Here is a 25,891-nt window from a genome sequence, read left to right on the forward strand (position 1 = left end):
CCTGTTTTTTTTTTCACCCGATGCATTATATTCAGTTTACACTGCCATAAACAAAAAGAAAACAATAGGGAAGAAGAAAACAAGAAGGAAAAAAATAGGAATCCAGGGGAGTACTTTTCCTGCCAGCAACTTAATTACTTAATGCAACAGAATGACCAAAACAACAGCATCTTATTGATTTCCTTCCCTGGTATCTATTTGCAAACCTATTTGCAAACCAGTACACTCTTACCAGTAGTGGACAGCTGTTTGCCATTTTAATTTCAATGTCCTATCAAGTGCTAAATGTTTTTCTTTATTCTTGGAGCACACACACTGTCAGCAAAAACATTATTCATCGCTGGCTGTCCTTGGAAAATTCCCATGGTTCTTCTCTTTGAACCACCATAGCCCTTGTGCTATTGGTGTTCCCACATTGGTGGCAGAAAGGTTTAGTAAGGACACAGGGATTCACGCTGAGTAAAACATGAACCTAGTTTTACTTACAGAACAATATACACACGACCCGATAGATCCCTACCGGGTTCCTCTCTGTCTGGCGCCTTTCTGGACAACCTTATATACATTGGGTAATTGAGATACCCTGCCCCTAACGGGGGAACTCGTACTCTGCAACGAGCACAGGGAAGACCAGCATTCCCACCCCATAGGTCCCATGCGGGAGATTATAAAAGGGAACTCCAGGTATATGTCCAAGCGATGATAATTGATTCCGAGTTAAGATGATGTGTAACGGGCAGCATGGTGGCGCAATGGTTAACACTGCTGCCTCATGGCATCGTGGTCCCAGGTTCGATCCCAGTTCTGGGTCACTGTCCATGTGGAGTTTGCACATTCTCCCTGTGTTTGCGTGGGTTTCGCCCCCACAACCCAAAGATGTGCAGGGTAGGTGGATTAGCCATGCTAAGTTGCCCCTTCATTGGAAAAAATTAATTGGACACTCTAAAATTTGTAACTCGAAATTGATTGTGTTCCCTTGATCTTCCTGCTCTTGTTTTTGATGATAGAGATCACAGGGCTAGGGCATGCTGTCAATGGTGTATACCATAGCCACAGTATGATGTGATGGGCAAGATGAATATTGAGTCTAAAAGCATCAGCACCAATCAAAACGTATTTTTCTTTCCTGAATAATGCCAACCTTTGTGAGTTTGCAGCCGATGATGATGCTGACATATGAAGTAAATGGCAGTGTGGTTATGTATGAATGCAGAGCCAAGGTTTTATGTAGTTAGAAAAAAATACATTGAAGAAATCTGAATACTTTTCCATCACAGTGTACACGAAAGCTTTTTGTTTAAAAATATAGGGCTGGATTCTCCATTTCAGCGGCTAAGTTCCAGCTCAAACGGAGAATCTGCGGGTGTTTTACGATGCCAAAATCAGCAGCGAACCCTCACCAATTCCGGGACCAGTGAGGGGCTAGCAGGGAGCCAGGTGAAACTCTCAGCTCCCGCGCCGAAAACGGCCGGAGACTGGCCGAGTCCCTGGCCGCACATGCGCACGCTGACGGCCTGCAGCGGTCGCGCCATACAACATGGCGCCGGCCGTGCGCAGACCCAACCCGCCATCCGTGACCCCACAGGCCACCCTCTGTCCACCCCCCAGCCCTCACTGAAGTCGTCCCCCCCCCCCCCCCCCCCCCGGCCAGCGGCACCGATCCCGGCCGAATGTGGCGGTGTTGGACACAGTCCACAGTCGCCACGCCGGGTTCCCGACCGCTCAGATCACACGTCACCCGTACGGCCGAGAAGTCGGCCCATCGGGGGCGGAGCATCGCGGGAGGGCCTGACGATGACGCGCCAACGCCACTGCAATAGTGTGTGCCGCGCAACTAGATTGCGCCACTTCCGAGGGGGCAGAGCTTGGCTGACTGGCGTCAAACTGGCGACGGAGTGGATTCGCTGCCCGATTGTTAATTACGATATCGGTGTCGGGCAACGGAGAATCTCACCCATGAAGTTTGATGATTTTATAAAACTCAAATTACCACTTGAAATGCTGAAAGGATCATTTACACAAGTGGTTCACTTACTTTTCTGGATTTTTGCAAATATTCATACATTTACAATGACCTCCTGCCTTTATGTTCAAACAGGCACTAAATGGCAAACAATGTTATAATTGCAGAAATTGCCCTTTACAGTACAGCAACAAAAATAATGTGGTATTACCATAAGAAACGCAGAAATTAGATGATCTCACTGAACCCCTCCCTGCCTCAGGTTTTCTCCTGAGAGTCTAACTAACCTAGTTTGAAAATTCATAACTTACAGAAACACTTGACTTTCCGTGAACCTGAAGCTCACCATAGATTTATTACTGTCCACACAAACCGTGGGTTTAAATATTTAATCCGGCGTTATCTTTTTCAGTGCAGTTCCTTCATGATTGACGTGCAACAAAAAAGTAAAATGTGCTTGCTTTAAATATTAATGAGGAAACTATCGATTTTAATACTCCAAAACTAAATGGATTAATAATACAATTTCAATATTTCTGACACATGCAATTGTTTTTTAAAATTGTGGGGTCATACGGTTTCAATACCTATTTAAAATAGCTGGGTGATAACTGATGAAGACAGTGTTGCCGTGTTTCGTTGTTATTTCTGATGACATAGGACCTCCTGATTTCATTAATGATGGCTTTACGGATTCCTATTTTTCTGAAACATGGATGACATTTGAAATGTATCATCTAATCGGCTGTTATCCAACAAAATAGGAAATCATTAGATAATGTTTTTTAAAAATGGATTCTACATTACATGGCTAAATATTTCCTGCCATTTAACGGTAATTTTGTTGGAATTGTCAAAAATTGAATCCACAGGGATTTTTAAAATAAATTGTAGGGGGCTGGCTTAGCTTTTCAGAAAACAAGCAAAATACATGGTTTTGCATAAACATTAATTAATGGCTAACAAAAGCAGGAAATGTGAAGTTGCTGAAAGGAGCAAGCAGAAATAACAAGTGTTTATATTCTGCTTTTATCTGACAGAAAGTTCAATGTGCTTCTGGGAGGCACAGTCAGATCAAAATGAATACTCAGCCAAAGGAGGTGTTATTGGGAGAGATGACCAAAGGTTTGGCCAAAGATTGGAATTTTAAAGAGGGCCTTAAAGGAGAAGAGGGAGGTGAAGAAGCACAGCAGTGTAGGGATGACCTTTCTAATCTTGAGGCTAAGGTGGTAGAAGGCATTGCTACCCATGTGGGGATGAAGAAAGGGCAGAGTCCAAAGATCACAGTGGTCTGGGAGGAATTTAGGGATGGAGGAAGTTAAAGAAATGGAGAGGGATAAGACCATGTAAGGAATTAATCACAAGTATAGGAATTTTAAATGAAACTTTGAGAGAGTGGCACCCAAATAGATCAGAAAGGGATTGAGTGATCGGTAAGAATTGATTTGTCCAGGATTAAATACTCAACTGTTATTTTTAAGTCTTTTTAATAGGATTTTACATTTTTAAAGCAATGCAACAAAATGAGTACATCACAGTAAGCAAGAGAAAAAAGTCTCAACATACACGAATACAAAAGGGAAACAGGAGAAAAACATTATCACTGGCTCAATACAACCATTAGACATAAGCCCCATCAGAGACCTAGGGAGAAACAGGATTAAGCCATGAACACATGGTAAAATGGTGCATGCCCTCCCATGATGCATCTGTTGGCAATTACTACGAGAGTTCAGGGTAATTTTCCACATCATGTTCGGGCACGCACCAATATATATCTCCCTCAACTCTCACAGTACCAAAGGCACCAATGACACACAGCCTCCTCTCCTCGGATACCAGACCCATCTGCACCCATGCAGGAACCAATCACAGATTCTTTATACCCACCCTTACAAAAGGAAAGAAAACAAATAAAATACGCAAAAACCCCAGTTCTAAAGGGGAGTTATATGTATACCACACAGCACAAATTAACTCCAGTCTCAGGCCCAGTACAGAACCAACATAATTCCATAGATTAATACAGAGAGGACCGGCAACAACCTGTTCAGATTATGTTCAAGCTTTCAGGGCCACCCAAGAAAAACAGGAAAAAGGACTGGAGCTACCAGAAGTAAACTACAGGCTAACAAAGGATCAGGGCCCAGCTCTGGTACCCTATTTCTCTGGTGCATGCCGATGCAACAATGAAGAAGAGAACAAGCTACTTATGCAAACAAGAGAGAATCCCACCCCCAGGGAGGTCTCGGGGTATCAACCAAAATACAAGACCCAGCTCAACTCCAGGCCCTGGCACACCGAAGAAGCAAGACCTAATTTCTCAAGACATCCCTAATAGGCACCTTCAAGAAGGGGCATCCCAAGCTTCAGGGGATAACAGGATACCAGCCACTGCAATAGACCTGACCTAGCCCAGCACCTCCCGGCACACAGGAATCAATACCCCATCCACCCCCACACCCCAGCCCGACTTTCAACTCTCCAACCACATCCAGGGCAGAGCACCGCCCCATTTATATTGAAAAAAACTGGATGAATCCGCCAACCGAGGAGACCCCATCTCCAAAGAGAAAAAGAACCGTCAAGATACCTAACAATTGGGTGCCCTGGGAGGGAGCGACGATTCCCTCTTCCCCAGTATGACCAGGGAACCCTCCCCTAAACTACTGTACTGGACCATGATTAGTGACAGCACCCTGCTCAGCTGAATGAAAAAAGGAAGGAGAGAAAAAAAAGGAAAAAACCCCGAAGTGAAGAATGCCCGGACTGATCTAAAAATATCAACCATCACCCAGCATTTTCCACCATCACAGGAGGGATACTGAGAACAACTTCACTCTTTAATCGACCAACCAAGGATTAACCTAACCCACATCAGTGTGCACCATCACTCATATCCTCCCATTCAGATAGCTCTTAAAAAAAAAAGGGACCCAGAAGAAAAACTCCAACCACAAGGAAGAGTCAGATGGGACCCAGTCCTCTCCAGGATACATAATCTGCCCAGGCCATCGAAGGAGAAAGGCGCAATTCTTAAATTCCAAATAATAAAAAACAAAATAAAAACCTGATACTGTTAACTCTAACTGGAGGGCTATCCTCAATCACAGTGAGGACTTAACTAACCCTATCACCCGACTCCTCCCTCACCATCCACCCTCCACAACTCCCTGGCTCCACTCATCTTCATTAAAAACAAAATAAGGAGTGCCAAAAAGGATTTTAACAGATAATGATAAAAAGGATTACAACTGTAGACAGACCACATTTTACTTAATCGACTCAATATGATTTTTGTTAGAAGAGGTTAACAGACGACACTCACTCTCATGCTCACAGCTCACACGCCTTTGCAGGAGAAAAGACAACAATAAATAATCAACAACATAATTGATGTGTTGGGTCTGCGAGGACTGCGTTTACCAGAGCAGTGAGAGAGACACGCTACCAACACTTGTAGAAGTACAGCTCTATTTTATTTAGCTATGAACTGTTAAACATACTTGCACTGTGGGTTGACACTATGTTAGGTTGACTGGAGACCTGAGGCTAACCTGACCAGACTATACTGCTAGCACATGGTAGATGTTCGTGTTACTGATCATGGGCTGTGGCTGTCTCAGGGGCTGCATCCCGAATGAGCTGGAAAACTAGTGCCCTCCGGCTATATAGTGGCCGTGTCCTGTCTGGTGATTGGCTGGTGTGTTCTGTGTGTTGATTGGTCTTTCAGTGTGTCAGTCAGCATCTGTCTCTGCACCATCATATACTTGTGTGTATATAATGACAATAATCACAAGAGCGCAGGATCGACAAATACTTCTCAGGGTCTCTCAAGGATTCCAACAAATGAAGCACCTTCACTTCCACTATGCTGCCGCTCCGGCCTAAGGCCGGCTGGGTTGGGGGAAAGACTCGACCCGTTTGGCCTCTCCAACCCTTCATGATGAACAAAGAGAATAGGATAATATTGGACCAGTCGTCAACAGCCCCAACCCTCCCCAGGACTTGAAGATCGGATACTCCATGCTCCATCGAACCTGATGCACACAGCCTCCAAATCAAGACTACTAAAGCATGGCAGCCAATCTTCAAACTCAATCAGGAACTTGCCTCCCACTTCTCACCAAAGACCAGGCTCATGTACACACCTTGCCCAGCTCTTACCTCCCAAATTCGACAGGATAGATGACACGCCATGGAGCAGGATCTCGGTGTCTCAAAGGCGGGCCCTTACCAGGGAAAGTGCTCTTCCAAATGCAAGATCTCTCTCATGTGCCTTGACCGTTCTCCCAAGGATACCTCGCAAATAGTCAAAGTGAGTTATAAAGACTTGCACCACTGAGCCGAGATCTTCATCCAGACCAACATTCTCAATTGCGGCCATCATCAGGATGCTCACAGAACCGCCGAGGCAAACGTCCGCTCACCAGCAACAACGCCACTGCATGCTGGGCCCCGACCCAACCCAATCCACTCCGACCGCCATGATTATTTTCTGCAATTTAACTCGGCCCCTCTTTGCAAAACACCAATCAGGATCCTCCAGGGACATAGCGCAGGACATATATTCCAAGAAAAGACAAATAGGAAATGTACACCAGGACTAAATAAAGGATTAGAAGATGAGCAGAGCCAGAGCTCATGAAAATGCAGCCGCTCTCGTGCTGAAATCACGTAACCCCCCCCCCCCCCCCCATCCGCACACACACGCACAACAGGTTTGGATGGGCTGAAGATTACAGAGACTGGGGGATGAGAGACCAGCAAGGAAAGCACTGGAATAGTTCAGAGATAGAATAGATATCAGTGTGGTTTTCATCGGCAAAGTGGAAGGGTGAAAGTGGGGCAACGCGAGTCAAAGAAGTCAGAGATGGAGTGGATATGGGATTAGAGCTCAGCTCAGCATCAAACGGGATACCTGTAGTGATCTCTATATGTGCATGTACACAAGGGGTTAATGTGTAATCAGTAGCACCACATGATCACTAGACGGCCGGACCAACAGGGGTATAAAAAGCAACCACATTGGGTCTCTCTCTCTCTCTCTCTTGGGTGCACTATGACCAAGGCAATAGCAGACTAGTTCAGATGGCTAGTGGAGTTACGTATAGTTACCGTAGTTAGATCTTGTTACACTTATCACTAGTATCAAAGTTAAAATAAAGAACTCATGCAATTATTGTTATAGTTACTCAATAAACCTTTTGTTACTACTGGACGAGTTTGAGTGTTCTTCATCGAGATTCAGAAGACTTCATCACTAACCAAGGTTTGAGTAGCACATGTTACCTACCACACAGGTAGCAAAACATGGTACCAGGTGTATTGGCTTTAACAGAACTAGTTAGATTAGGTTAGACAAAAAGAGAAGAAAATTCAGACCAGATATTCGACTGTGAAAGACTTCGCAGCAAATGGATCCTTGACGATTAACAATGTGATTCTTTGGACCTCTAGGGCAGCTGGAAACAACCAGTAATTTAAGTTACGACTGGAAAAGATTTGAATAGATATTCTAAATATTTATCGCAGCTAATGATTTAAGCACGGTCTCTGATGCGACGAAAATAGCACTACTACTCTCAATAGGAGGCCATGAAGCTAGAGAAATCTATAATTGCTTTAATTACTTAGAAGGTGAAGACAACACCAAATTAGAAGTAATCCTCCAAAAATTTGATGAATACTGTTAGAGTCAGACTGGTGAGATGCTGGAAAGATTTAACTCCTGTCATAAATGCCAGAGGGCCCATCCCTGATTTTAATTACAAATCTCAAGTTAATACCACAAGGCTGTAATTATGCTGATTTCAGAGACACTATGATAATGGATCAATTCATTTATGGACTATCTGACAAAGATTTGACGGAAGAACTTTCACACGATAAGTATCTAACTCTAGAAACTGCTATACAAAAATGCCTTGCTTATGAACAAAAACAAAATCAATACTTTGAGTCTTTACAAACACAGAATCATTATCTAGAAAACAAAATCGGTAAAAATGGCGCGAAAACTCACCCGGAGGCAGAGGCAGGGTTGAAGCAGAAGAAGACGGAAATTCTGAGCGGCAGCCATCTTGCGCATGTCCTGTCTGGCCAGGCTGCACATGCGCACTACCCTAAAAGACGCAAACCGGACTTCCGGGTGCGACTATGCAGAGCTAGGTCGCATATTCGGCAGCTCCGGCTTGGAACGGACTTTTGGGCTCTTTTACAGGGCCCCCACGGCATTTGTTTGACATTTCCCGGTGTGGGAGGAAGACTGCAGCATTCCCCTGACGGTGTCCCCCAGGAATGTTGTGTCTTTTGGCTGCCAGACCCGGCAGAAACAGTGAAGGATTTGGCTTGATCTGCAGCAATAGACAGGGGCCTCTTCCAGCATGCAGGCGGGGGAAGGGCAAGCTTAAAGCTGCAATCTGACTTGACTCTATCAAAGGTGAATTCTAGCAGCAGAGGGAACAACTGTGAAAGGATCTACCAAGGCCATTGAAGAGGCGGGGACGAGGCTTCTGGTGGCGGCCATGGAGGAGTAGGTTGCGCATTCGGCAGCTCCCGTCTGGAACCGACTCTCAGACCTTTTTCAGGAGTTTCCATAGACTTTTTGGGGCAGACTGGTGAAGCAAACACTGCCAACCTCTATGAAACGGACCAGAAGTGTAACGGCCAAAGGAGCGGCAATGGAGCAACGGGAGAAGCAAGGGTAAGAAAACAAAATGGCGACGGCCAGGGACAAAGGGGAGCTGCAGGAGTTCATCAAGCGCTGCTTCGAGGAGCAGCGCGAGGAGATGCGCAAAGAGATGTTGGCGCCTATGCTTTCGGCAATTGAAAGACTTGGGATCACGCAGAAGGCCCACGAAGCTAAGATCCAGGAGGTACAGAAAAGAGTCAGTCAGAACGAGGATGAGCTCGTGGGCCTGGCGGTGAGAGTGGAGCAGAACGAGGCGCTACACAAGAGGTGGGCGGGAAGACTCGAAGACCTGGAGAACAGGTCGAGGAGAAAGAATCTGCGAATCCTGGGTCTCCCTGAGGGAGTGGAGGGGGCTGATGCCGGGGCATACGCGAGCACGATGCTCGAGACAATGATGGGCACGAAGGCCCCTTCGAGGCCGCTGGAGTTGGACGGGGCACATCGGGTGCTGGCGAAGAAGCCCCAGGCAAATGAGCCGCCAAGGGCGATGGTGGTGAGGAGAGGTTCCACCGGTTCACGGACAGAGAGTGGGTCCTGAGATGGGCCAAGAAGGAGCGGAGCAGTAAGTGGGACAATGCAGAGATCCGAATATACCCGGACTGGAGCACGGAGGTTGCAAAGCGGAGAGCGGGTTTCAACCGGGCCAAAGCGGCGTTGTACCGGAAAGAAGTGAAATTCGGAATGCTGCAGCCAGCGCGACTGTGGGTCACATACAAGGGCCAACACTATCACTTTGAGGAGGCGTGGACCTTTGTACAAGCCGAAAAGTTGGACTCTAACTGAGGGTTTGTGAGGGTGTGGGGGATGTTTTGGGGTTTGATGTGTGATGGTTGTTGTATATAGGGGGTCAATTACGCGCAGAAAATGTTACATGGGCTGGGGGAGAGAGACAGGAACTGCGCCAGAGGGGGCGGAGCGGGCTTTCGAAAGCGCGGGGTTTTTTCCCGCGCGTGGGAAGAAAGGCGGGAAGGGGAACGAAGGAATGCATATGGATTGGGAGACTCCCACGCGGGGAGGTCAATGGGACGGCGGGGGAAGCCGGGGTCAGCAGGCGTCAGCTGACTTACGGGAGTGACATGGGGGGAGCAAAAAACCTAGACAGGGGTCTAGCGGAGGGGAGGGGGAGAAGTGGGGGGAAAAAGGGTTGCTGCTGCACTGGCCGAAAGGGAATGGGACACAGAAGAGGTGGTCGGGACGGGGGTCCCCCCTCTGGGGGACTGGCGGGTGAGGAGGCGTGGACACGGGACTGGCCCAGAAAAGGAGATGGCTAGTCGGCGGGGCGTGGGGGGGTGGTGAGAGCTCCTCCAATCCGGCTGATAACGTGGAATGTGAGGGGCGTGAATGGGCCGGTGAAGAGGGCTCGAGTGTTCGCGCACTTAAAGGGACTGAAGGCAGACGTGGCCATGCTCCAAGAGACACATCTGAAGGTGGCGGACCAGGTCAGGTTAAGAAAGGGATGGGTAGGACAGGTATTCCACTCGGGACTGGACGTGAAGAATAGAGGGGTGGCAATATTAGTGGGAAAGCGGGTGTCATTTGAGGCCAAGACTATTGTAGCGGACAATGGAGGGTGATATGTAATGGTGAGCGGTAGGCTGCAAGGGACGTGGGTGGTGTTGGTAAACGTATACGTCCCGAACTGGGATGATGCAGGATTCATGAAGCGCATTCCGGACCTGGAGATAGGAGGCCTGATAATGGGAGGGGACTTCAATACAGTGTTGGATCCAACACTGGACCGCTCCAAATCAAGGACTGGAAAGAGGCCGGCGGCGGCCAAGGTACTTAGGGGGTTTATGGATCAGATGGGGGGAGTGGACCCATGGCGGTTTGCAAGGCCGCAGGCCAGGGAATTTTCTTTCTTCTCCCATGTACACAAAGCCGACTCCCGGATAGATTTCTTTGTTCTGGGTAAGGCGCTCATCCCGAGGGTGGAGGGGACGGAGTATTCGGCTATAGCCGTTTCGGACCATGCCCCGCACTGGGTGGAACTGGAGCTGGGAGAGGAGAGGGACCAACGCCCGTTGTGGCGGCTGGATATGGGACTGCTGGCGGACGAGGTGGTGTGTGGGAAGGTGAGGGGGTGTATCGAAAGGTATTTGGAGGCCAACGACAACGGGGAGGTGCGGGTGCGGGTGGTATGGGAGGCGTTGAAGGCAGTGATCAGGGGAGAGCTCATTTCCATTACGGCTCATAGGAAGAAGACAGAGGGTATGGAAAGGGAGAGGTTAGTGGGGGAGATTTTGAGAGTGGACAGGAGATACGCAGAGGCCCCGGAGGAAAGATTACTTGGGGAAAGACGATGGCTCCAGACAGAGTTTGACCTGTTGACCACAGGGAAGGCGGAGGCACAGTGGAGGAAAGCGCAGGGGGCGACCTACGAGTATGGGGAAAAGGCTAGTCGGATGCTGGCACACCAGCTCCGTAAGAGGATGGCAGCGAGGGAAATAGGGGGAGTCAAAGATGGAAGGGGAGCCACGGTTCGGAGTGCGACGAAAATAAACGAGGTATTCAAGGCCTTTTAAGAAGAGCTGTACAGATCCCAGCCTCCAGCGGGGGAAGAGGGGATGAGACGATTCCTAGATCAGCTGAGATTCCCGAGGATGGAGGAGCAAGAGGTGGCTGGTTTGGGGGGCACCAATTGGGTTGGAGGAGCTGAGCAAGGGTTTGGGAAGCATGCAGGCGGGGAAGGCCCCGGGACCGGACGGATTCCCGGTGGAGTTCTACAGGAAGTACGCAGACCTGTTGGCCCCGCTACTGGTGAGGACCTTTAATGAGGCAAGAGAGGAGGGGACCCTGCCCCCGACAATGTCGGAAGCAACAATTTCTTTGATCCTAAAGTGGGACAAGGACCCACTGCAATGTGGATCGTACAGGCTGATCTCGTTCCTCAATGTGGATGCAAAGTTGCTGGCAAAAGTGCTGGCCACGAGAATCGAGGACTGTGTCCCGGGGGTAATCCACGAGGACCAGACGGGATTTGTAAAGGGCAGGCAACTAAACACCAATGTGCGGCGGCTCTTAAACGTGATAATGATGCCATCGGAGGAGGGAGAGGCGGAGATAGTGGCAGCTATGGACGCGGAGAAGGCCTTTGACCGAGTAGAGTGGGAGTACCTCTGGGAGGTGCTGCGTAGGTTTGGGTTCGGGGTAGGGTTTATCAATTGGGTTAAGCTCCTTTACAGAGCCCCGATGGCGAGTGTAGTGACGATCCGGTGGAGGTCAGAGTACTTTCGACTGTACCGAGGGACGAGGCAGGGGTGCCCCCTGTCCCCCCTGTTGTTCGCATTGGCGATCGAACCATTGGCCATGTCATTGAGGGAGTCTAATAAATGGAGGGGGGTGGTCCGAGGGGGAGAAGAGCATCGGGTGTCGCTATATGCGGATGACCTGTTGCTGTACGTGGCGGATCCAATGGAGGGGATGGTGGAGGTCATGCAGACCCTAAGGGAGTTTGGGGAGTTTTCGGGCTTTAAGCTCAATGTAGGGAAGAGTGAGCTTTTTGTATTAGAGGCGGGGGACCAAGAAAGAGGGATAGGGGACCTACCGCTGAGGAGGGCGGAGGGGAGCTTTCGGTATCTGGGGATGCAGATAGCCAGGAGTTGGGGGACCCTACATAAACTGAATCTGACGAGGTTGGTGGAGCAAATGGAGGGGGATTTCAATAGATGGGACATGTTACCGCTCTCGCTGGCGGGTAGAGTGCAGTTGGTCAAAATGGTGGTCCTGCCGAGGTTTCTGTTTGTGTTTCAGTGCCTTCCCATCGTGATCACTAAGGCCTTTTTTAAGAGAGTAGGCAGGAGTATTATGGGGTTTGTGTGGGCGAATAAGACCCCGAGGGTAAGGAGAGGGTTCCTGGAACGCAGTAGGGACCGAGGAGGGTTGGCGCTGCCAAACCTGGGGAGCTACTACTGGGCAGCAAATGTGGCGATGATCCGCAAGTGGGTTATGGAGGGAGAGGGGGCGGCATGGAAGAGGATGGAGATGGCGTCCTGTAAAGGAATGAGCCTGGTGGCGTTGGTGACGGCACCACTGCCGCTCTCGCCGACAAAGTATACCACGAGCCCGGTGGTGGCGGCAACGCTAAGGATCTGGGGCCAGTGGAGACGGCACCGGGGTGCAATGGGAGCATCGGTGTGGTCCCCGATCAGGGGTAACCATCGGTTTGTCCCGGGGAAGATGGACGGGGGGTTCCAGAGCTGGCATCGGGCGGGGATTGGAAGAATGGGGGACCTGTTCATCGAAGGGACGTTTGCGAGCCTAGGGGCACTGGAGGAGAAGTTCGAGTTACCCCCGGGAAATGCCTTTAGATATATGCAGGTGAGGGCTTTTGTGAGGCGACAGGTGAGGGAATTCCCGTTGCTCCCGGCACAAGAAGTTCAAGATAGGGTGATCTCGGGTGTATGGGTCGGGGAGGGCAAGGTGTCGGAAATACACCAGGAGATGAAAGAAGAGGGGGAAGCGCTGGTAGAAGAGTTGAAGGGTAAATGGGAGGAGGAGCTGGGGGAGGAGATCGAGGAAGGTCTGTGGGCTGATGCCCTAGGTAGGGTTAATTCCTCCCCCTCATGTGCCAGGCTCAGCCTGATACAATTTAAGGTGGTCCACAGAGCGCACTTGACGGGGGCGAGGTTGAGTAGGTTCTTTGGGGTAGAGGAGAGATGTGGAAGGTGCTCAGGGAGCCCGGCGAACCATGTCCATATGTTTTGGTCATGCCCGGCACTGGAGGGGTTCTGGAGGGGAGTGGCGGGAGCAATATCTCAGGTGGTGAAAGTCCGGGTCAAGCCAAGCTGGGGGCTAGCAATATTTGGAGTAGTGGACGAACCGGGAGTGCAGGAGGCGAAAGAGGCCGGCATTCTGGCCTTTGCGTCCCTAGTAGCCCGGCGAAGGATCTTGCTAATGTGGAAGGAGGCGAAGCCCCCCGCCTGGAGGCCTGGATAAATGATATGGCTGGGTTCATAAAGTTGGAGAGGATTAAGTTCGCCTTGAGAGGGTCTGCGCAGGGGTTCTACAGGCGGTGGCAAACATTCCTAGACTATCTCGCGGAGCGTTAGAGGAAGGTCGGTCAGCAGCAGCAGCAACCTTGGGGGGGTGGGGGGGGGGGGGGTGGAGGGGACGTCCTGGGAGGGGGGGGGAATGGGGGGAAAGGGGGGACTGCCTGGGAGGGTGGATGAGCAAGAGATAACATGAAGTGTTGGGGAAACTGGCACGTACGGGTGAGGGCCAGTGTACAAAGCTGTGTAAATATATCATTTTGCCATGTACATATCTTGCTCTGCGCGATTTCTCGGGTTTTTTTTGTTACGAGGGGGAGGGTTATTGTTTGTAAGGGAGAAAAATTGTGTTAAAAAACTTTAATAAATATATATTTTTTTTAAAGACGCAAACCGGCGAAACAGTGTTCTGCGCATGCGAGAGAAGCCGCGCTTGCCCAGTTGCGAAAAGAGTGCACAGTAAAGGAAACTCGGATTGCGCATGCGCAATCGAGCCCTACGCATGACGTCACAAGCGGCATGACATCAGAGGACCCGGACCACGCCCACTTAAAAGGGAAATGCACGAAAACATTTAAAAAGAAATTTAAAGCTGCAAAACCCAATTTCCGTAACTCAAAAGACAGAACAATTCCCGAACTTACACCAGCAGTTAAAAATAACTTTCACAACACCCTGGAACAAGCAGTCTGCACCACCCAAAGTGAAGAGCACAATGACAAATCCGAAACCCAAGAAGATGATTTGTTTATTTTTATTAAGATTGGACTCATAAATCTTAATTGGCTTTGTATAATCATCAAGATCATCACAACTTGTACATAACATCATTTGTCTACCTATTTGGGCAGCACTGTAGCATTGTGGTTAGCACAATTGCTTCACAGCTCCAGGGTCCCAGGTTTGATTCCCGGCTTGGGTCACTGTTGGTGCGGAGTCTGCACATTCTTTCTGTGTGTGCGTGGGTTTCCTCCGGGTGCTCCAGTTTCTTCTCACAGTCCAAAGATGTGCAGGTTAGGTGGATTGGCCATGCTAAATTGCCCTTAGTGTCCAAAATTTCCCTTAGTGTTGGGTGGGGTTACTGGGTTGTGGGGATAGGGTGGAGGTGTTGACCTTGGGTAGGGTGCTCTTTCCAGGAGTCGGTGCAGATTTGATGGACCGAATGGCCTCCTGCACTGTAACTTCTATGAGATATTTCACGCAAGCGAAAAAACCTAAGAGGCTAAATGTATTAACATTTGACGGACTAACTCATTGATTTTATGTAATGCAATTGCAAACTGCTTCCAGTATGTTTGTTCAATTTTCTTTACAACATACAGAAAATATGTAACATGAAAAAAGGGGGGATGTAGTGATCTCACAAGGGGTTAATGTGTAATCAGTAGCACCACATGATCACTAGAGGGCCGGACCAACAGGGGTATAAAAGGCAATCACATTGGGTCTCTCTCTCTCTCTTGGGTGCACTGTGACCAAGGCAAAAGCAGATTAGTTCAGATGGCTAGTTGAGTAACGTATAGTTACCGTAGTTAGATCTTGTTAACCTTATCACTAGTATCAAAGTTAAAGTAAAGAACTCATGCAATTATTGTTATAGTTACTCAATAAATCTTTTGTTACTACTGGACGAGTTCGAGTCTTCTTCATCGAGATTCAGAAGACCTCATCACTAACCAAGGTTTGAGTAGCACATGTTACCTACCACACAGGTAACAAAACAATACCGAGATGTGGACAGTTTGATTCAACAAGAGACAAGTGGCAGGGTGAGAGAGGGAAGGCTCCAATGTTTATGGTGATGTATTCAACATTTAACTGAAAGAAATTACAACTCATCTGAGACTAGATGTTCAACAAGCAATCTGTCACACACAGGCAGTTATAGGAGTCGAGACAGATAATGAAGAAGTAGAGCTGCCTGACAACAGTGTGCTTGTGGAAGCTGACCCTTTGCCTTTGGGTAATGTCACCAAGGGACAGAATTTAAATAAGGTAGAGGAGGAAGCAAAGAATAGGTAATTGAGTGACTGAAAAGGCAACAATGTGTGTAAAGAGAGTGACGATATTGCTGAAGATACTCAGGCTACACCTGATGGACATGTGACCTAGACAGTGTTGGAGAAGGATGATGTAATTAAATGTGTTAAAAGTTACAAAGAGGACAAAAAGGGAAATGCACCAGCTTAACAGTCACAGAAGATGTCAGTGCTGTGGAAGCATTAATTGGAGTTGAGGAAAAGAGCAGCAGGATTAGGGAGACAGTACTTTGGAGAGGAAAGACAGGTTGGAGATAGGGTGATCATTTGCAAGGGCAGAGGGGTAATGTGTTTTTAAGAAGGTGGGGTAATGGTGGCAGAATTGAAAGGGAGGAGGACAGTACCTAAGTGGAGGAAGCCACTTTGAATAGCAGCTAGCATCGGGGCTATGAAGTAATGTTATACCACGTACTAATTTATGTTATAATTATTTCCTTATTAGTTCTGAGAAACTTTTAATTTTAAATAGAAATTTACATTGAGTAACAAAATTATTTTTCAAACCCTAGGATGATTTGCTGAATAGCATTCCGAGACAGCCCTCAGATGCCAGGACAAGTTCCAGTAGCTCTGAAGCCTCGTTGGTCAACGATGTATCCCACAGTTCAATGTCAGTATCCTCTGAAAGAACCATAAAAACTGCTTCAAGCAAACAAACTTTCAAAGGAACTCCTTTTCCTGCTTTGATCAAAATAGACAAAGAAAGAATTCACAGCAGTATCACTCCAATCCAAAGCAGATCTCCCACCAGAATAGATGCTCCAGATTCTACATCAAGCATGATAAAGGTGAAAGATGGTCAAGCTAACCAATCCAGGACGTCAATGGTAAAAAGGTCCTTAAAGGAAATCCCAAAGGAGGATCCAAGACTAACAACAGAGACTTGGGTAAGTTTTTTTTTCCTGATTTAAAACACTCTTGTGCTTTATTTCTTAAAATCTGAATTGATTCAAGATAGGGTTTTTATTTGATAAAAAGTATTTTTTTAAATTTGTGCTTATCAAAGTGTTTGTGCTGGAAAATAGGAGATGCTTCTTGTATCTTATTGCAAGCTGTGAGGATATATTTTTGTCTCTTTTTGGAAGCAGTGAGGATATTTTCCATGCCATCAACCAGCTCATTTGTAAACTGTCAGCAGGAATAAAAGGACAATGACTTAAATGCTTTACCCTTTTTTTCATAAAAATAAATTTAAATTTCCAAAGAAAATTATGAACTTCAATGTTTATTATCGGAAACCTCAAATTTATTTTGATCATCTAATACTTGTGTACAATATGCATGGGTGTTTTAATGCTGATTCAGCCAATTCCAGGCCTTCATTACTCCAGTTCATTGATTATTGCTGTTATTGTTCTTATGATAGACTTGGCTTCAAATCGTACACAGCTGTGAGTCATAGTTCCATCATAAAATAATGCCGTATTTTATTGTCAAATTTCCATTTGATCATTTTTATGAAAGGATGTTAAAAAAATAGTCAAATTACATATGTTATGCATAAAATAGATAATTAAAATACGAGATCAAGAGAAAATGGGAGTGATGAAGGATTCGTGAAACCTCTGAAATGTTGTGCTCATTTGTGTATTCTATGTTTTATGTGAGACTGGAGAGAGCCTCAAGATAGTCAGTCTGGGCCCATTCGACAAAAATAATAATAATAATCACTTATTGTCACAAGTCGGCTTCAATAAAGTTACTGTGAAAAGCCCCTAGTCGCCACATTCCGGCGCCTGTTCCTACAAGCCAGCTGTTTAGCCCTATGATGAAGCATTGTCAAAGGCACAGATGTTAACTTTTGTTGCAGATGTAGAGAAGTATTCTGATTCCTCAAGCTCAGAATGAAGAATAGGAAGAATTGAGGATGATGCAAGAAACAAAATCAGTCACAAAGTAAAATTTTAAAAAATTTGTCTACTTGGCAGAATCATTATTCGAAAACCTAATTGAGGAAACTGGGCGGGATTCTCCGCAATCGGCGCGATGTCCGCCGACCGGCTCCAAAAACGGCGCGAATCAGTCCGGCATCGCGCCGCCCCAAGCGTGCGGAATTCTACGCATCTTGAGGGGCCGAGCCCTCACCTTGAGGGACTAGGCCTGCGCCGGACTGATTTCCGCCCCGCCAGCTGGCGGGAAAGGCCTTTGGTGCCCCGCCAGCTGGCGCGGAAATGACTTTGCCGTGCGGCGCATGCGCGGGAGCATCAGTGGCCGCTCACGGCATCCCCGCGCATGCGCAGTGGAGGGGGTCTCTTCCGCCTCCGCCATAGTGGAGACCATGGCAAAGGCGGAAGGAAAAGAGTGCCCCCACGGCACAGACCCGCCCGCGGATCGGTGGGCTCCGATCGCGGGCCAGGCCACCGTGGGGACACCCCCCGGGTCCAGATCGCCCCAGGACACCCCCCCAGGACACCGCCCGCGCCGCCTTGTCCCGCCGGTAAGAGAGGAGGTTTGATTCTCGCCGGCGGGACAGGCATTCCAGCAGCGGGACTTCGGCCCATCGCGGGCCGGAGAATCGCCGGCGGGGGGCCGCCAACCGGCACGGCGCGATTCCCACCCCCGCCGAATATCCGGTGCCGGAGAATTCGGCGGGGGCGGGATTCACGCCAGCCCCCAGCGATTCTCCGACCCAGCGGGGGTTGGAGAATCCCGCCCCTGGGGCGTCATTCTCCGACCCCCCGCCAGGTCGGAGAATGGCCGTTGGCCGCCGTGAATCCCGCCCCCCGCCCCCGCCGAAGTCTCCGCTCCCGGAGATTGGGCGGGGGCGGGAATCCAGCCGCGCCGGTTGGCGGGACCCCCCGCTGGATTCTCCGGCTTGGATGGGCCGAAGTCCCGCCCAGAAACTGCCTGTCCCGCCGACGTAAATCAAACCTGGTATTTACCGGCGGGACCAGGCAGCGTGGGCGGGCTCCGGGGTCCTGGGGGGGGGCGCGGGGCGATCTGACCCCGGGGGGTGCCCCCACGGTGGCCTGGCCCGCGATCGGGGCCCACCGATCCGCGGGCGGGCCTGTGCCGTGGGGGCACTCTTTCCCTTCCGCCTCCGCTACGGCCTCCACCATGGCGGAGGCGGAAGAGACTCTCCCCACTGCGCATGCGCGGGAAACTTTCGGCGGCCGCTGACGCTTCCGCGCATGCGCGGGGAAACTGACAGCGGCCGCTGACGCTCCCGCGCATGCGCCGCATTTCCGCGCCAGCTGGCGGGGCAACAAACGCCATTTCCGCCAGCTGGCGGGGCGGAAATCCCTCCGGCGTCGGCCTAGCCCCTCAATGTTGGGGCTAGGCCGCCAAAGATGCGGAGACTTCCGCACCTTTTTGCCGGCGCGATGCCCGTCTGATTTGCGCCGGCTTTGGCGCCAGTCGGCGGGCATCCCGCCGTTGGGGGAGAATTTCGCCCCTGATTCTTTACTCATGAACTTGAGGATAGAGTCAGCTGATTGGAGTGAATGGGGTACAAGGAAAATAGGGGCTGTACCATTGGGACGTCTCAACCTGAAATCATGCCAGAACCATTGCTCTCGCGAGCTACATAATTAGGGAACCAAAGAGGAGTTTCAACTAACTAGTGGGGGCAGGGGATCAAATTTGAGAAATTGTGATAAATCTAAGAGTCGGGAAGATGCAAGTGAAAAAGGGATTAATGTGGGAAATGATAAAGAGACCATGACAGGAAGGGACAGAGACTACAGGAAGTACAAATCTAAGAGTAAATCAGCAGTTAAAGCTGGAGGTTACAAAAATAATAAAAGGACAAAACTAAAGACTGGACGCGATTCTCCGGAAATACTTCCAAGTGCTAAAGCGAGCGGGAGTTGCCGCGGGTTTCCCAGCACTCGGCCATGCAAGGCCGGCAAAACTATTCAATGTTAATTGGTCCACTTAACAAGGCCTCGGAATGCCGGCTCGCTAGGTAATTCGACTGGACCACGCTCGCTAGTCCCCCTGCTAACAACGCTGGACAGCACTTAGACTGAACTTGCTCAGCCAACCCCAGCCAGCCTGCAACAATGGGGCTGAAGAGAACGGTCCTAGATTCGGGATGCTGACCTGGGGAGGCTCCTGGATGGGGTGGAGGCCAAGATGGATGTCCTGTTCCCCCGAGTGCTGCCTGGGTCGAGGTGGCAGCAGCTGTGAGCGCCGGGAGTGTGACGAGGAGGACTGGACTCCAGTCTCGCAAGAAGGTCAACGACCTAACCGGGCAACCAGAGTGAGTATACACCAAATTCCCAGCCCCCAACTCCCCAAGGGAGCAAGCCCCAGGCGACCCCCAACTCTCCCTCTGTCCCCCTCCCCCTTCAGCACTCCCTCCATCCACACCATTCAACCTTCCATCCACCCCAACCTTCCCTTCACCCCCTGCCCCACAACTGTGAACCACACGCGTCATTAACGCTGCCCTCTCTGTGTCCCCTCAGGAAAAACTCTCATAATCAGTGGGAGAGGGCCCAGACTGGAGGTGGGGTGCCGGTCTTGAGAATCCTCACCTCCGTCGAGGAGCGGGCCCTGGAGGTGACTGGTGTGACCGAGGACAGGATGATCACCAACGCGGAGGCTGGCGGATGCCGCAGAGGTGAGGGGCCACCAGGCTCCACCCGGAGTATCTGTCAAACGTGATTGCCTGACTGACTGACCCATCCCTCCCACTGACCACATGTTCATTCCTCCGCAGGCCCAGCAGCTGTCAGTGCTGGGCCATCACGCGTGACCACCTCCCCTGACTCCGGGGTGAACACCTCAGAGGAGAGCTCCGAGGATGCAGGTGTTGTAGTCTCAGCACAGCTGTCATCCCCATCCCCCACCAGCGCAGATACACACGGTGGGGAATGTTAGTGGTCAGGCGTCTGGGGCAAAATCTGATGAGCACCACACTGCTGCTGATGTACATCTGGTGGAGGCAGGAACCCCCAGGCAAGATAGCAGTCGGAGGGCTGATGGATGCCTGGACCCAGCTGGGTCCCATCCTGATGCTGAGCCTCTGGAACAGAATTACCCGGAGCTGATGGAGACGATAGGGAGCGGCCGGAACGTTCAGGGGGAGATGTCAGCATCACTCCAGTAGATCCATGGCCGATTGGAGGAGTCCCAGAGGCTACAGGCGCAAGAGATGGCGCTGGCAATGCGTGGCACCGAGGTCACACTGCTAGGGTGGCGACCGCAGTGGAGAACCTGGTGCACATCGTCGGCACCATGAGTGAAGGTGTCCATGACGTTGTGCAGTCGGTGACGGCCATGGCTGAGGGTCTTGGCAGTATGTCTGCCTCACTGGGGGATGTCACCCAATACCTGGACGACCTTGATGGGATTCTTAGGGACATGTCTCACTCTCAGATGTGAATGGCCGAGGCGCTGCGGAGCTTGTCCCAGTCGCAGATAGGCATGGCTGAGGCACTGCAGCACATGGCCCGGTCACTGGGGGATGTGTCCCAGCCACTGAGGAGCATCAGCGAGGGCATCGACACTATGGTGTGGAAGTAGGGAACCACCAGGGCTGGCAGAGCCAGATGATGCAGGGGCATCCGGGGCCCGAACCAGCTGCCCCTCCGTCCCAACGTGAACCCCAGGGCCCTATGGACATTGACCGGGTGGAGGGGGGCGCTGAGCGCCAACCCGGACCCGTGCCATGGGGGGCGTCACTTTCGGAAATGGGATATTGTACAGCACATTAAACAATTTTTTGCACAACCATTATGATGCCTCTGTCACTTTCTTCCGAAGTGCGGACTGACCTCCGGACCCTTTGCCTGTTTCTCCAGGCAACCACCCCCTCCCCTTGGCACCCACTCACCCTCCGGCCATGGTCGTGTCCCGGAGCTGTGTTCTATCCCCTGGGTTTTCGGATGTTGGCTCTTGCGTGTGTGGTGTTGATTCCCACACAGTGTCTAGGCATCAAGGTTTGATTGAAATGCTAGGCTTTGACTCCCACATGCTACATGGCCCACATACCCACTTGGGACCCACTTGGCATGTGTCAAGTGCTCACTTAACCACGATTGCCAATTCCCTATTGGTATTTACCTTCAGCCACGCAGCCAGAGGCCTCAGCAGTCAGCGTGGGTTATGGGTGACTGGTGGGGCAGACGGACAGGGACAGGGGTTGCCCCCGGAATGGGGTTGGGATCCAAGAGTTAGCACTGTGGTGCCGTGAGCGATTGCCCCTCCAGTTGCTCCCCCAGCACCTCTCCCCCCACCCTCCCATGGCAGCTCACCCCTGCGGAGGGTCCCCTCCCACTGAGCACTGGGATGGCAAGGCCAGCTTCCCCGGTGTCTTTGCCTGTGAGAAAAGATTGCTGCTCACCTCCTCGGCTCCACACAGAAGTGCAGCCAAAAGTCTTTGATAGGCCGGAACTGCCAGTATACTACGGTACGAAAAGGATGCAGAAGTTTGGTGAATGTGAACTTGAGATTTGCAGACAAGACACAACAAATATGTTACCGTTTTATGTAGTGGACATGAAAATCGGGTCCATCATAGGAGCGGATGCTTGTGAATCCCTGAACTTAGTTAAGCGATTGTATGCTCCAGACAACGGGTGGCTTGCTGAGCTCAACAGATCCCAGCAAGATATAATAGTGCAGTTATTTGATGATATGATGATGATTCAGCAGAACTCCAGGCAGAAGACGACGAATCAGATGAAGAAAAGGAAGAGCCAAAGAGCATTCTAGATTTCTGGTTAACAGTTTTCAAGAAGGTGTATGCACTTAGTGGCATGATACAGAAGCATGATGAGCCTGTCTTAAAGCATCTACAAGATATGAATGTTAGATGTTCAGAGCTTGAAAAGCCGAGGAGCTTCACTCTGGAGTTTAAGTTCGAGCCCAATGAGTATTTTACAAACGCGGTGATTACGAAAGCATACCAGATGGATTCGCGGCCTGACAAACTTGAATCTTATTTCTTTGATGAATGAGAAATCATGGAGTGCACAGGCTGTAAGATCGACTGGAAGGAGGGCAAAAATGTCACGTTGAGAACAATTAAAACTAAACCGAAGCACTCGTAGAACAGTAACGAAAACTGTACCAAAAGAATCATTTTTTAATCTGTTCAGTCCTCCTGACATTCCACAGCGTGGAATACTAAATAACAGCATGGCAGGGGCAGCATGGTGGCGTAGTGGGTTAGCCCTGTTGCCTCACGGCGCCGAGGTCCCAGGTTCGAGCCCGGCTCTGGGTCACTGTCCGCGTGGAGTTTGCACATTCTCCCCGTGTTTGCGTGGGTTTCGCCTCCACAACCCAAAGATGTGCAGGCTAGGTAGATTGGCCATGCTAAATTGCCCCTTAATTGGAAAAAATGAATTGGGTATGCTAAATTTCTATTTAAAAAAAATAAGAGCATGGCAGCGAAACTCAAGGCTAACTTTGAACTTGCTGCCCTCCTGCGAGAACACATAATTCCGTGTGCAGTGTTGTCTTTTACAGAAGAAATCATTGCAGACAATGCTGAATCCGATGATGAATACTCCAAAGATGGATATGATGACTTTGAAGATAATGTGGAAAGTAATGGCGTGGAAGATGAGCCAGATGAAGGCCAATATGAAATATTTGTAAATTTATTTTGCAGGAGCAATGACGGGCTAATGAAAAGGCCCAAAAAGCGTTATTCCAGCGGTTTGGTGGGAATGACGAGCTGGTTACAAGGGACGCCTAGATCGCGCTGGACACTGAGAAGGACGGGAGCCCTGAGATTGCGCACTCAAAAATAACAACTGAGAATGCAGTAGCTGATACCTCAGAGGACCAGCTACTGAACAAGCTCGGAACAGAAGACATTATACCAATCTTAGAGAAGCTTGCTCCAGAGGAACCTGGTGCATCGTTTCAGGACTCTCACTGAACCTCGAGGATACTGAGGATGAGTAAGAAGATATTTATGATGAGTATGATTATATTAACTCTGATGTTGAAGAGTTTGACCACTCCGAGAGTGAAACAGCTACTGAGGATGAGTGGGAAGATATTGATGATGAGTATGATGATATTAACTCTGATGTAGAAGACAATGAAACAGCGGAGGAGCTGATGATTAGCTTGCTATGCAGCTCAACAGATCACCCATATATTCTCGAACAAGACCAGGATGACCCAATGCCTGGATCATCAGACCTGGGGAGTATTTGCTTCGTCATTTCCAGTGATGAGGAGCCAATGAGTGTTGCTCCGGCGAGCCAAAAAAGAGCAGCACCTGTTGTCGTAGATCTAACCTCCACTCAGGCACCAGAGAGCCAGGCGCTCCAATATCCAGTTGAGGCCACAGAATTGGGCGTGTTCACAGAACCCCATGATGACGCATTGGTGGCTCAGGCTCCACCTGAACATCCACATACTTCCGAGCACAGGGTGCAGACCAGCACTGAAGCAGGGGTTGCGAAACCCAAACATAAAAATAAAAGAATTCACAAACTAATTGTTAAACCAAGAAGGCGGAAGAGGAGAAGACTGGCAGAGCTAGCTCATCCCACTGACAAAAGTAAGAGAGAAGAAGGTGAGGTCATGATTGACAAGCCAGAGAAAACATATACAGAGGAGCAGCAAACAGCGCCCTGGCAAGAAACAAGAAAAGAAGAAGCTGGTGACGCACATGTGGCATTCACGGATGCAGGCCTTCCAAGGGCACAGAGTAAAGAAGTTATGAAGCAAAAGACCGGCACGTAAACCGGTCTTCGAAAAGGCTGGCAACAGCCCAAATGATCACAGGGGTGATCCTGAGAGGGAGGCACATTGACCTGTGCGAAAGGGACAGACAATGACCAGGCATATCATGTTTATGGACACCCTAGTTAAACTGTTTTAATGTTTATACTTATGTTGGCATGGTAGCAGAGTGGTTAGCACTGTTGCTTCACAGTTCCAGGGTCCCAGGTTCGATTCCTGGCTTGGGTCACTGTCTGTACAGAGTCTTCACGTTCTCCCTGTGTCGGTGTGGGTTTCCTCTGGGTGCTCTGGTTTCCTCCCACAGTCCAAAGATGTGCAGGTTAGGTGGATGGGCCATGCTAAATTGCCCTTAGTGTCGATAAAGGTTAGGTGGAGTTACTGGGTTATAGGGAATAGGGTGGAGGTATGGGCTTAAGTAGGGTGCTCTTTCCAAGAGCCGGTGCAGATTTGATGGGCTAAATGGCCTCCTTCTGCACTGTAAATTCTATGATTCTATGGAGTAATGGTAGTAATCATATTTGTAAACAAACTACAATATCTCCGAAGGAAGGAGGATGTGGTGATCTGCGTGTAGCCAGTGTTGTATATAATTGGTGGTGCGCCCTCCAACCAGCAGGTGCAGGTACAGATCCACTATGCGGTCTCGAGACAGTGGTCATGTGACAAGGCCCTCAGACATAAATCAGGGCAGATCCGGTGATCCTCAGAAGGTTGTAAGACGTTCACGAGGACAGTCGTGCATGGGGGTAGTTCCAGGGGAGTATAAAGAAACTCCATGATAACTTGCTCTGTACCTGATCGTTACCTTTCCAGTTGTACATTAATAAAAATTCTGGCTTGGACAATTTAAAGCAGTTCTGGGGATTCCTTGCTAGACATCGAACACCAAACACAACAATCAGGCAGAGTCAACTGGTTTTGTGAATGAGAAATCATGTTTAACCAATTTAAAGTAGTTCTTTGAAGAAGTGCAGGTGGATGCATTGTATTCAGATTTGAAGAAGGCATTTTGATAAGATGCCATATCAAAAATTATTGCGAAATATAAAAGCTCATGGTGTAGGGAGTAACATATTGGCATGGATAGAAGATTGATCAGCTAACAGGAAACAGAAGGGGCGGGATTCTCCACTCCCACGCCGAAGTGCCCACGCCGTCGTGAACGCCGTCGAGGTTCACGACGGCGCGAAACGGCCCCAATCCCGACCGATTCAGGCCCCGACAATGGGCTAGGATCGGGGCCGCGTCATCTACACGCGCCAGGCCTTGTCGCCACGTAAAGGCGGCGCCGCATAGATGACGTGGCCGGCGCCGCATAACTGGCGTCACCCGCGCATGCGCGGGTTGGCCGGCGCCAACCCGTGCATGCGTGGTTGCCGTCCTCTCCGAGTCCACCCCGCAAGAAGATGGCGGACGGATCTTGCGGGGCCGTGGAAGGAAGGAGGTCTTCCTTCAGAGAGGACGGCCCGACGATCGGTGGGCACCGATCGTGGGCCATGCCACATTTGAGGTACCCCCCAGCTCAGGATCCCCCCTTCCCCCCCCCCCC

At 49.8% G+C, this 25,891-nt stretch overlaps 1 protein-coding gene across 2 annotated transcripts in view; it reads left to right on the forward strand.

Annotated features, from left to right (window-relative positions):
* cfap20dc (CFAP20 domain containing) overlaps positions 1 to 25,891 on the forward strand; it is a 692,307-nt gene that overhangs the window by 449,192 nt on the left and 217,224 nt on the right. For both annotated transcript variants that reach the window (XM_072472373.1, XM_072472374.1), the window contains one exon: positions 16,197 to 16,574. In XM_072472373.1, coding sequence (XP_072328474.1) covers positions 16,197 to 16,574 — 378 coding nt within the window. The remainder of the gene's footprint in view (positions 1 to 16,196; positions 16,575 to 25,891) is intronic.

The sequence above is a fragment of the Scyliorhinus torazame genome, chromosome 13 (genome assembly GCF_047496885.1).
Source record: "Scyliorhinus torazame isolate Kashiwa2021f chromosome 13, sScyTor2.1, whole genome shotgun sequence".
NCBI classification, from domain to species: Eukaryota; Metazoa; Chordata; class Chondrichthyes; order Carcharhiniformes; family Scyliorhinidae; genus Scyliorhinus; species Scyliorhinus torazame.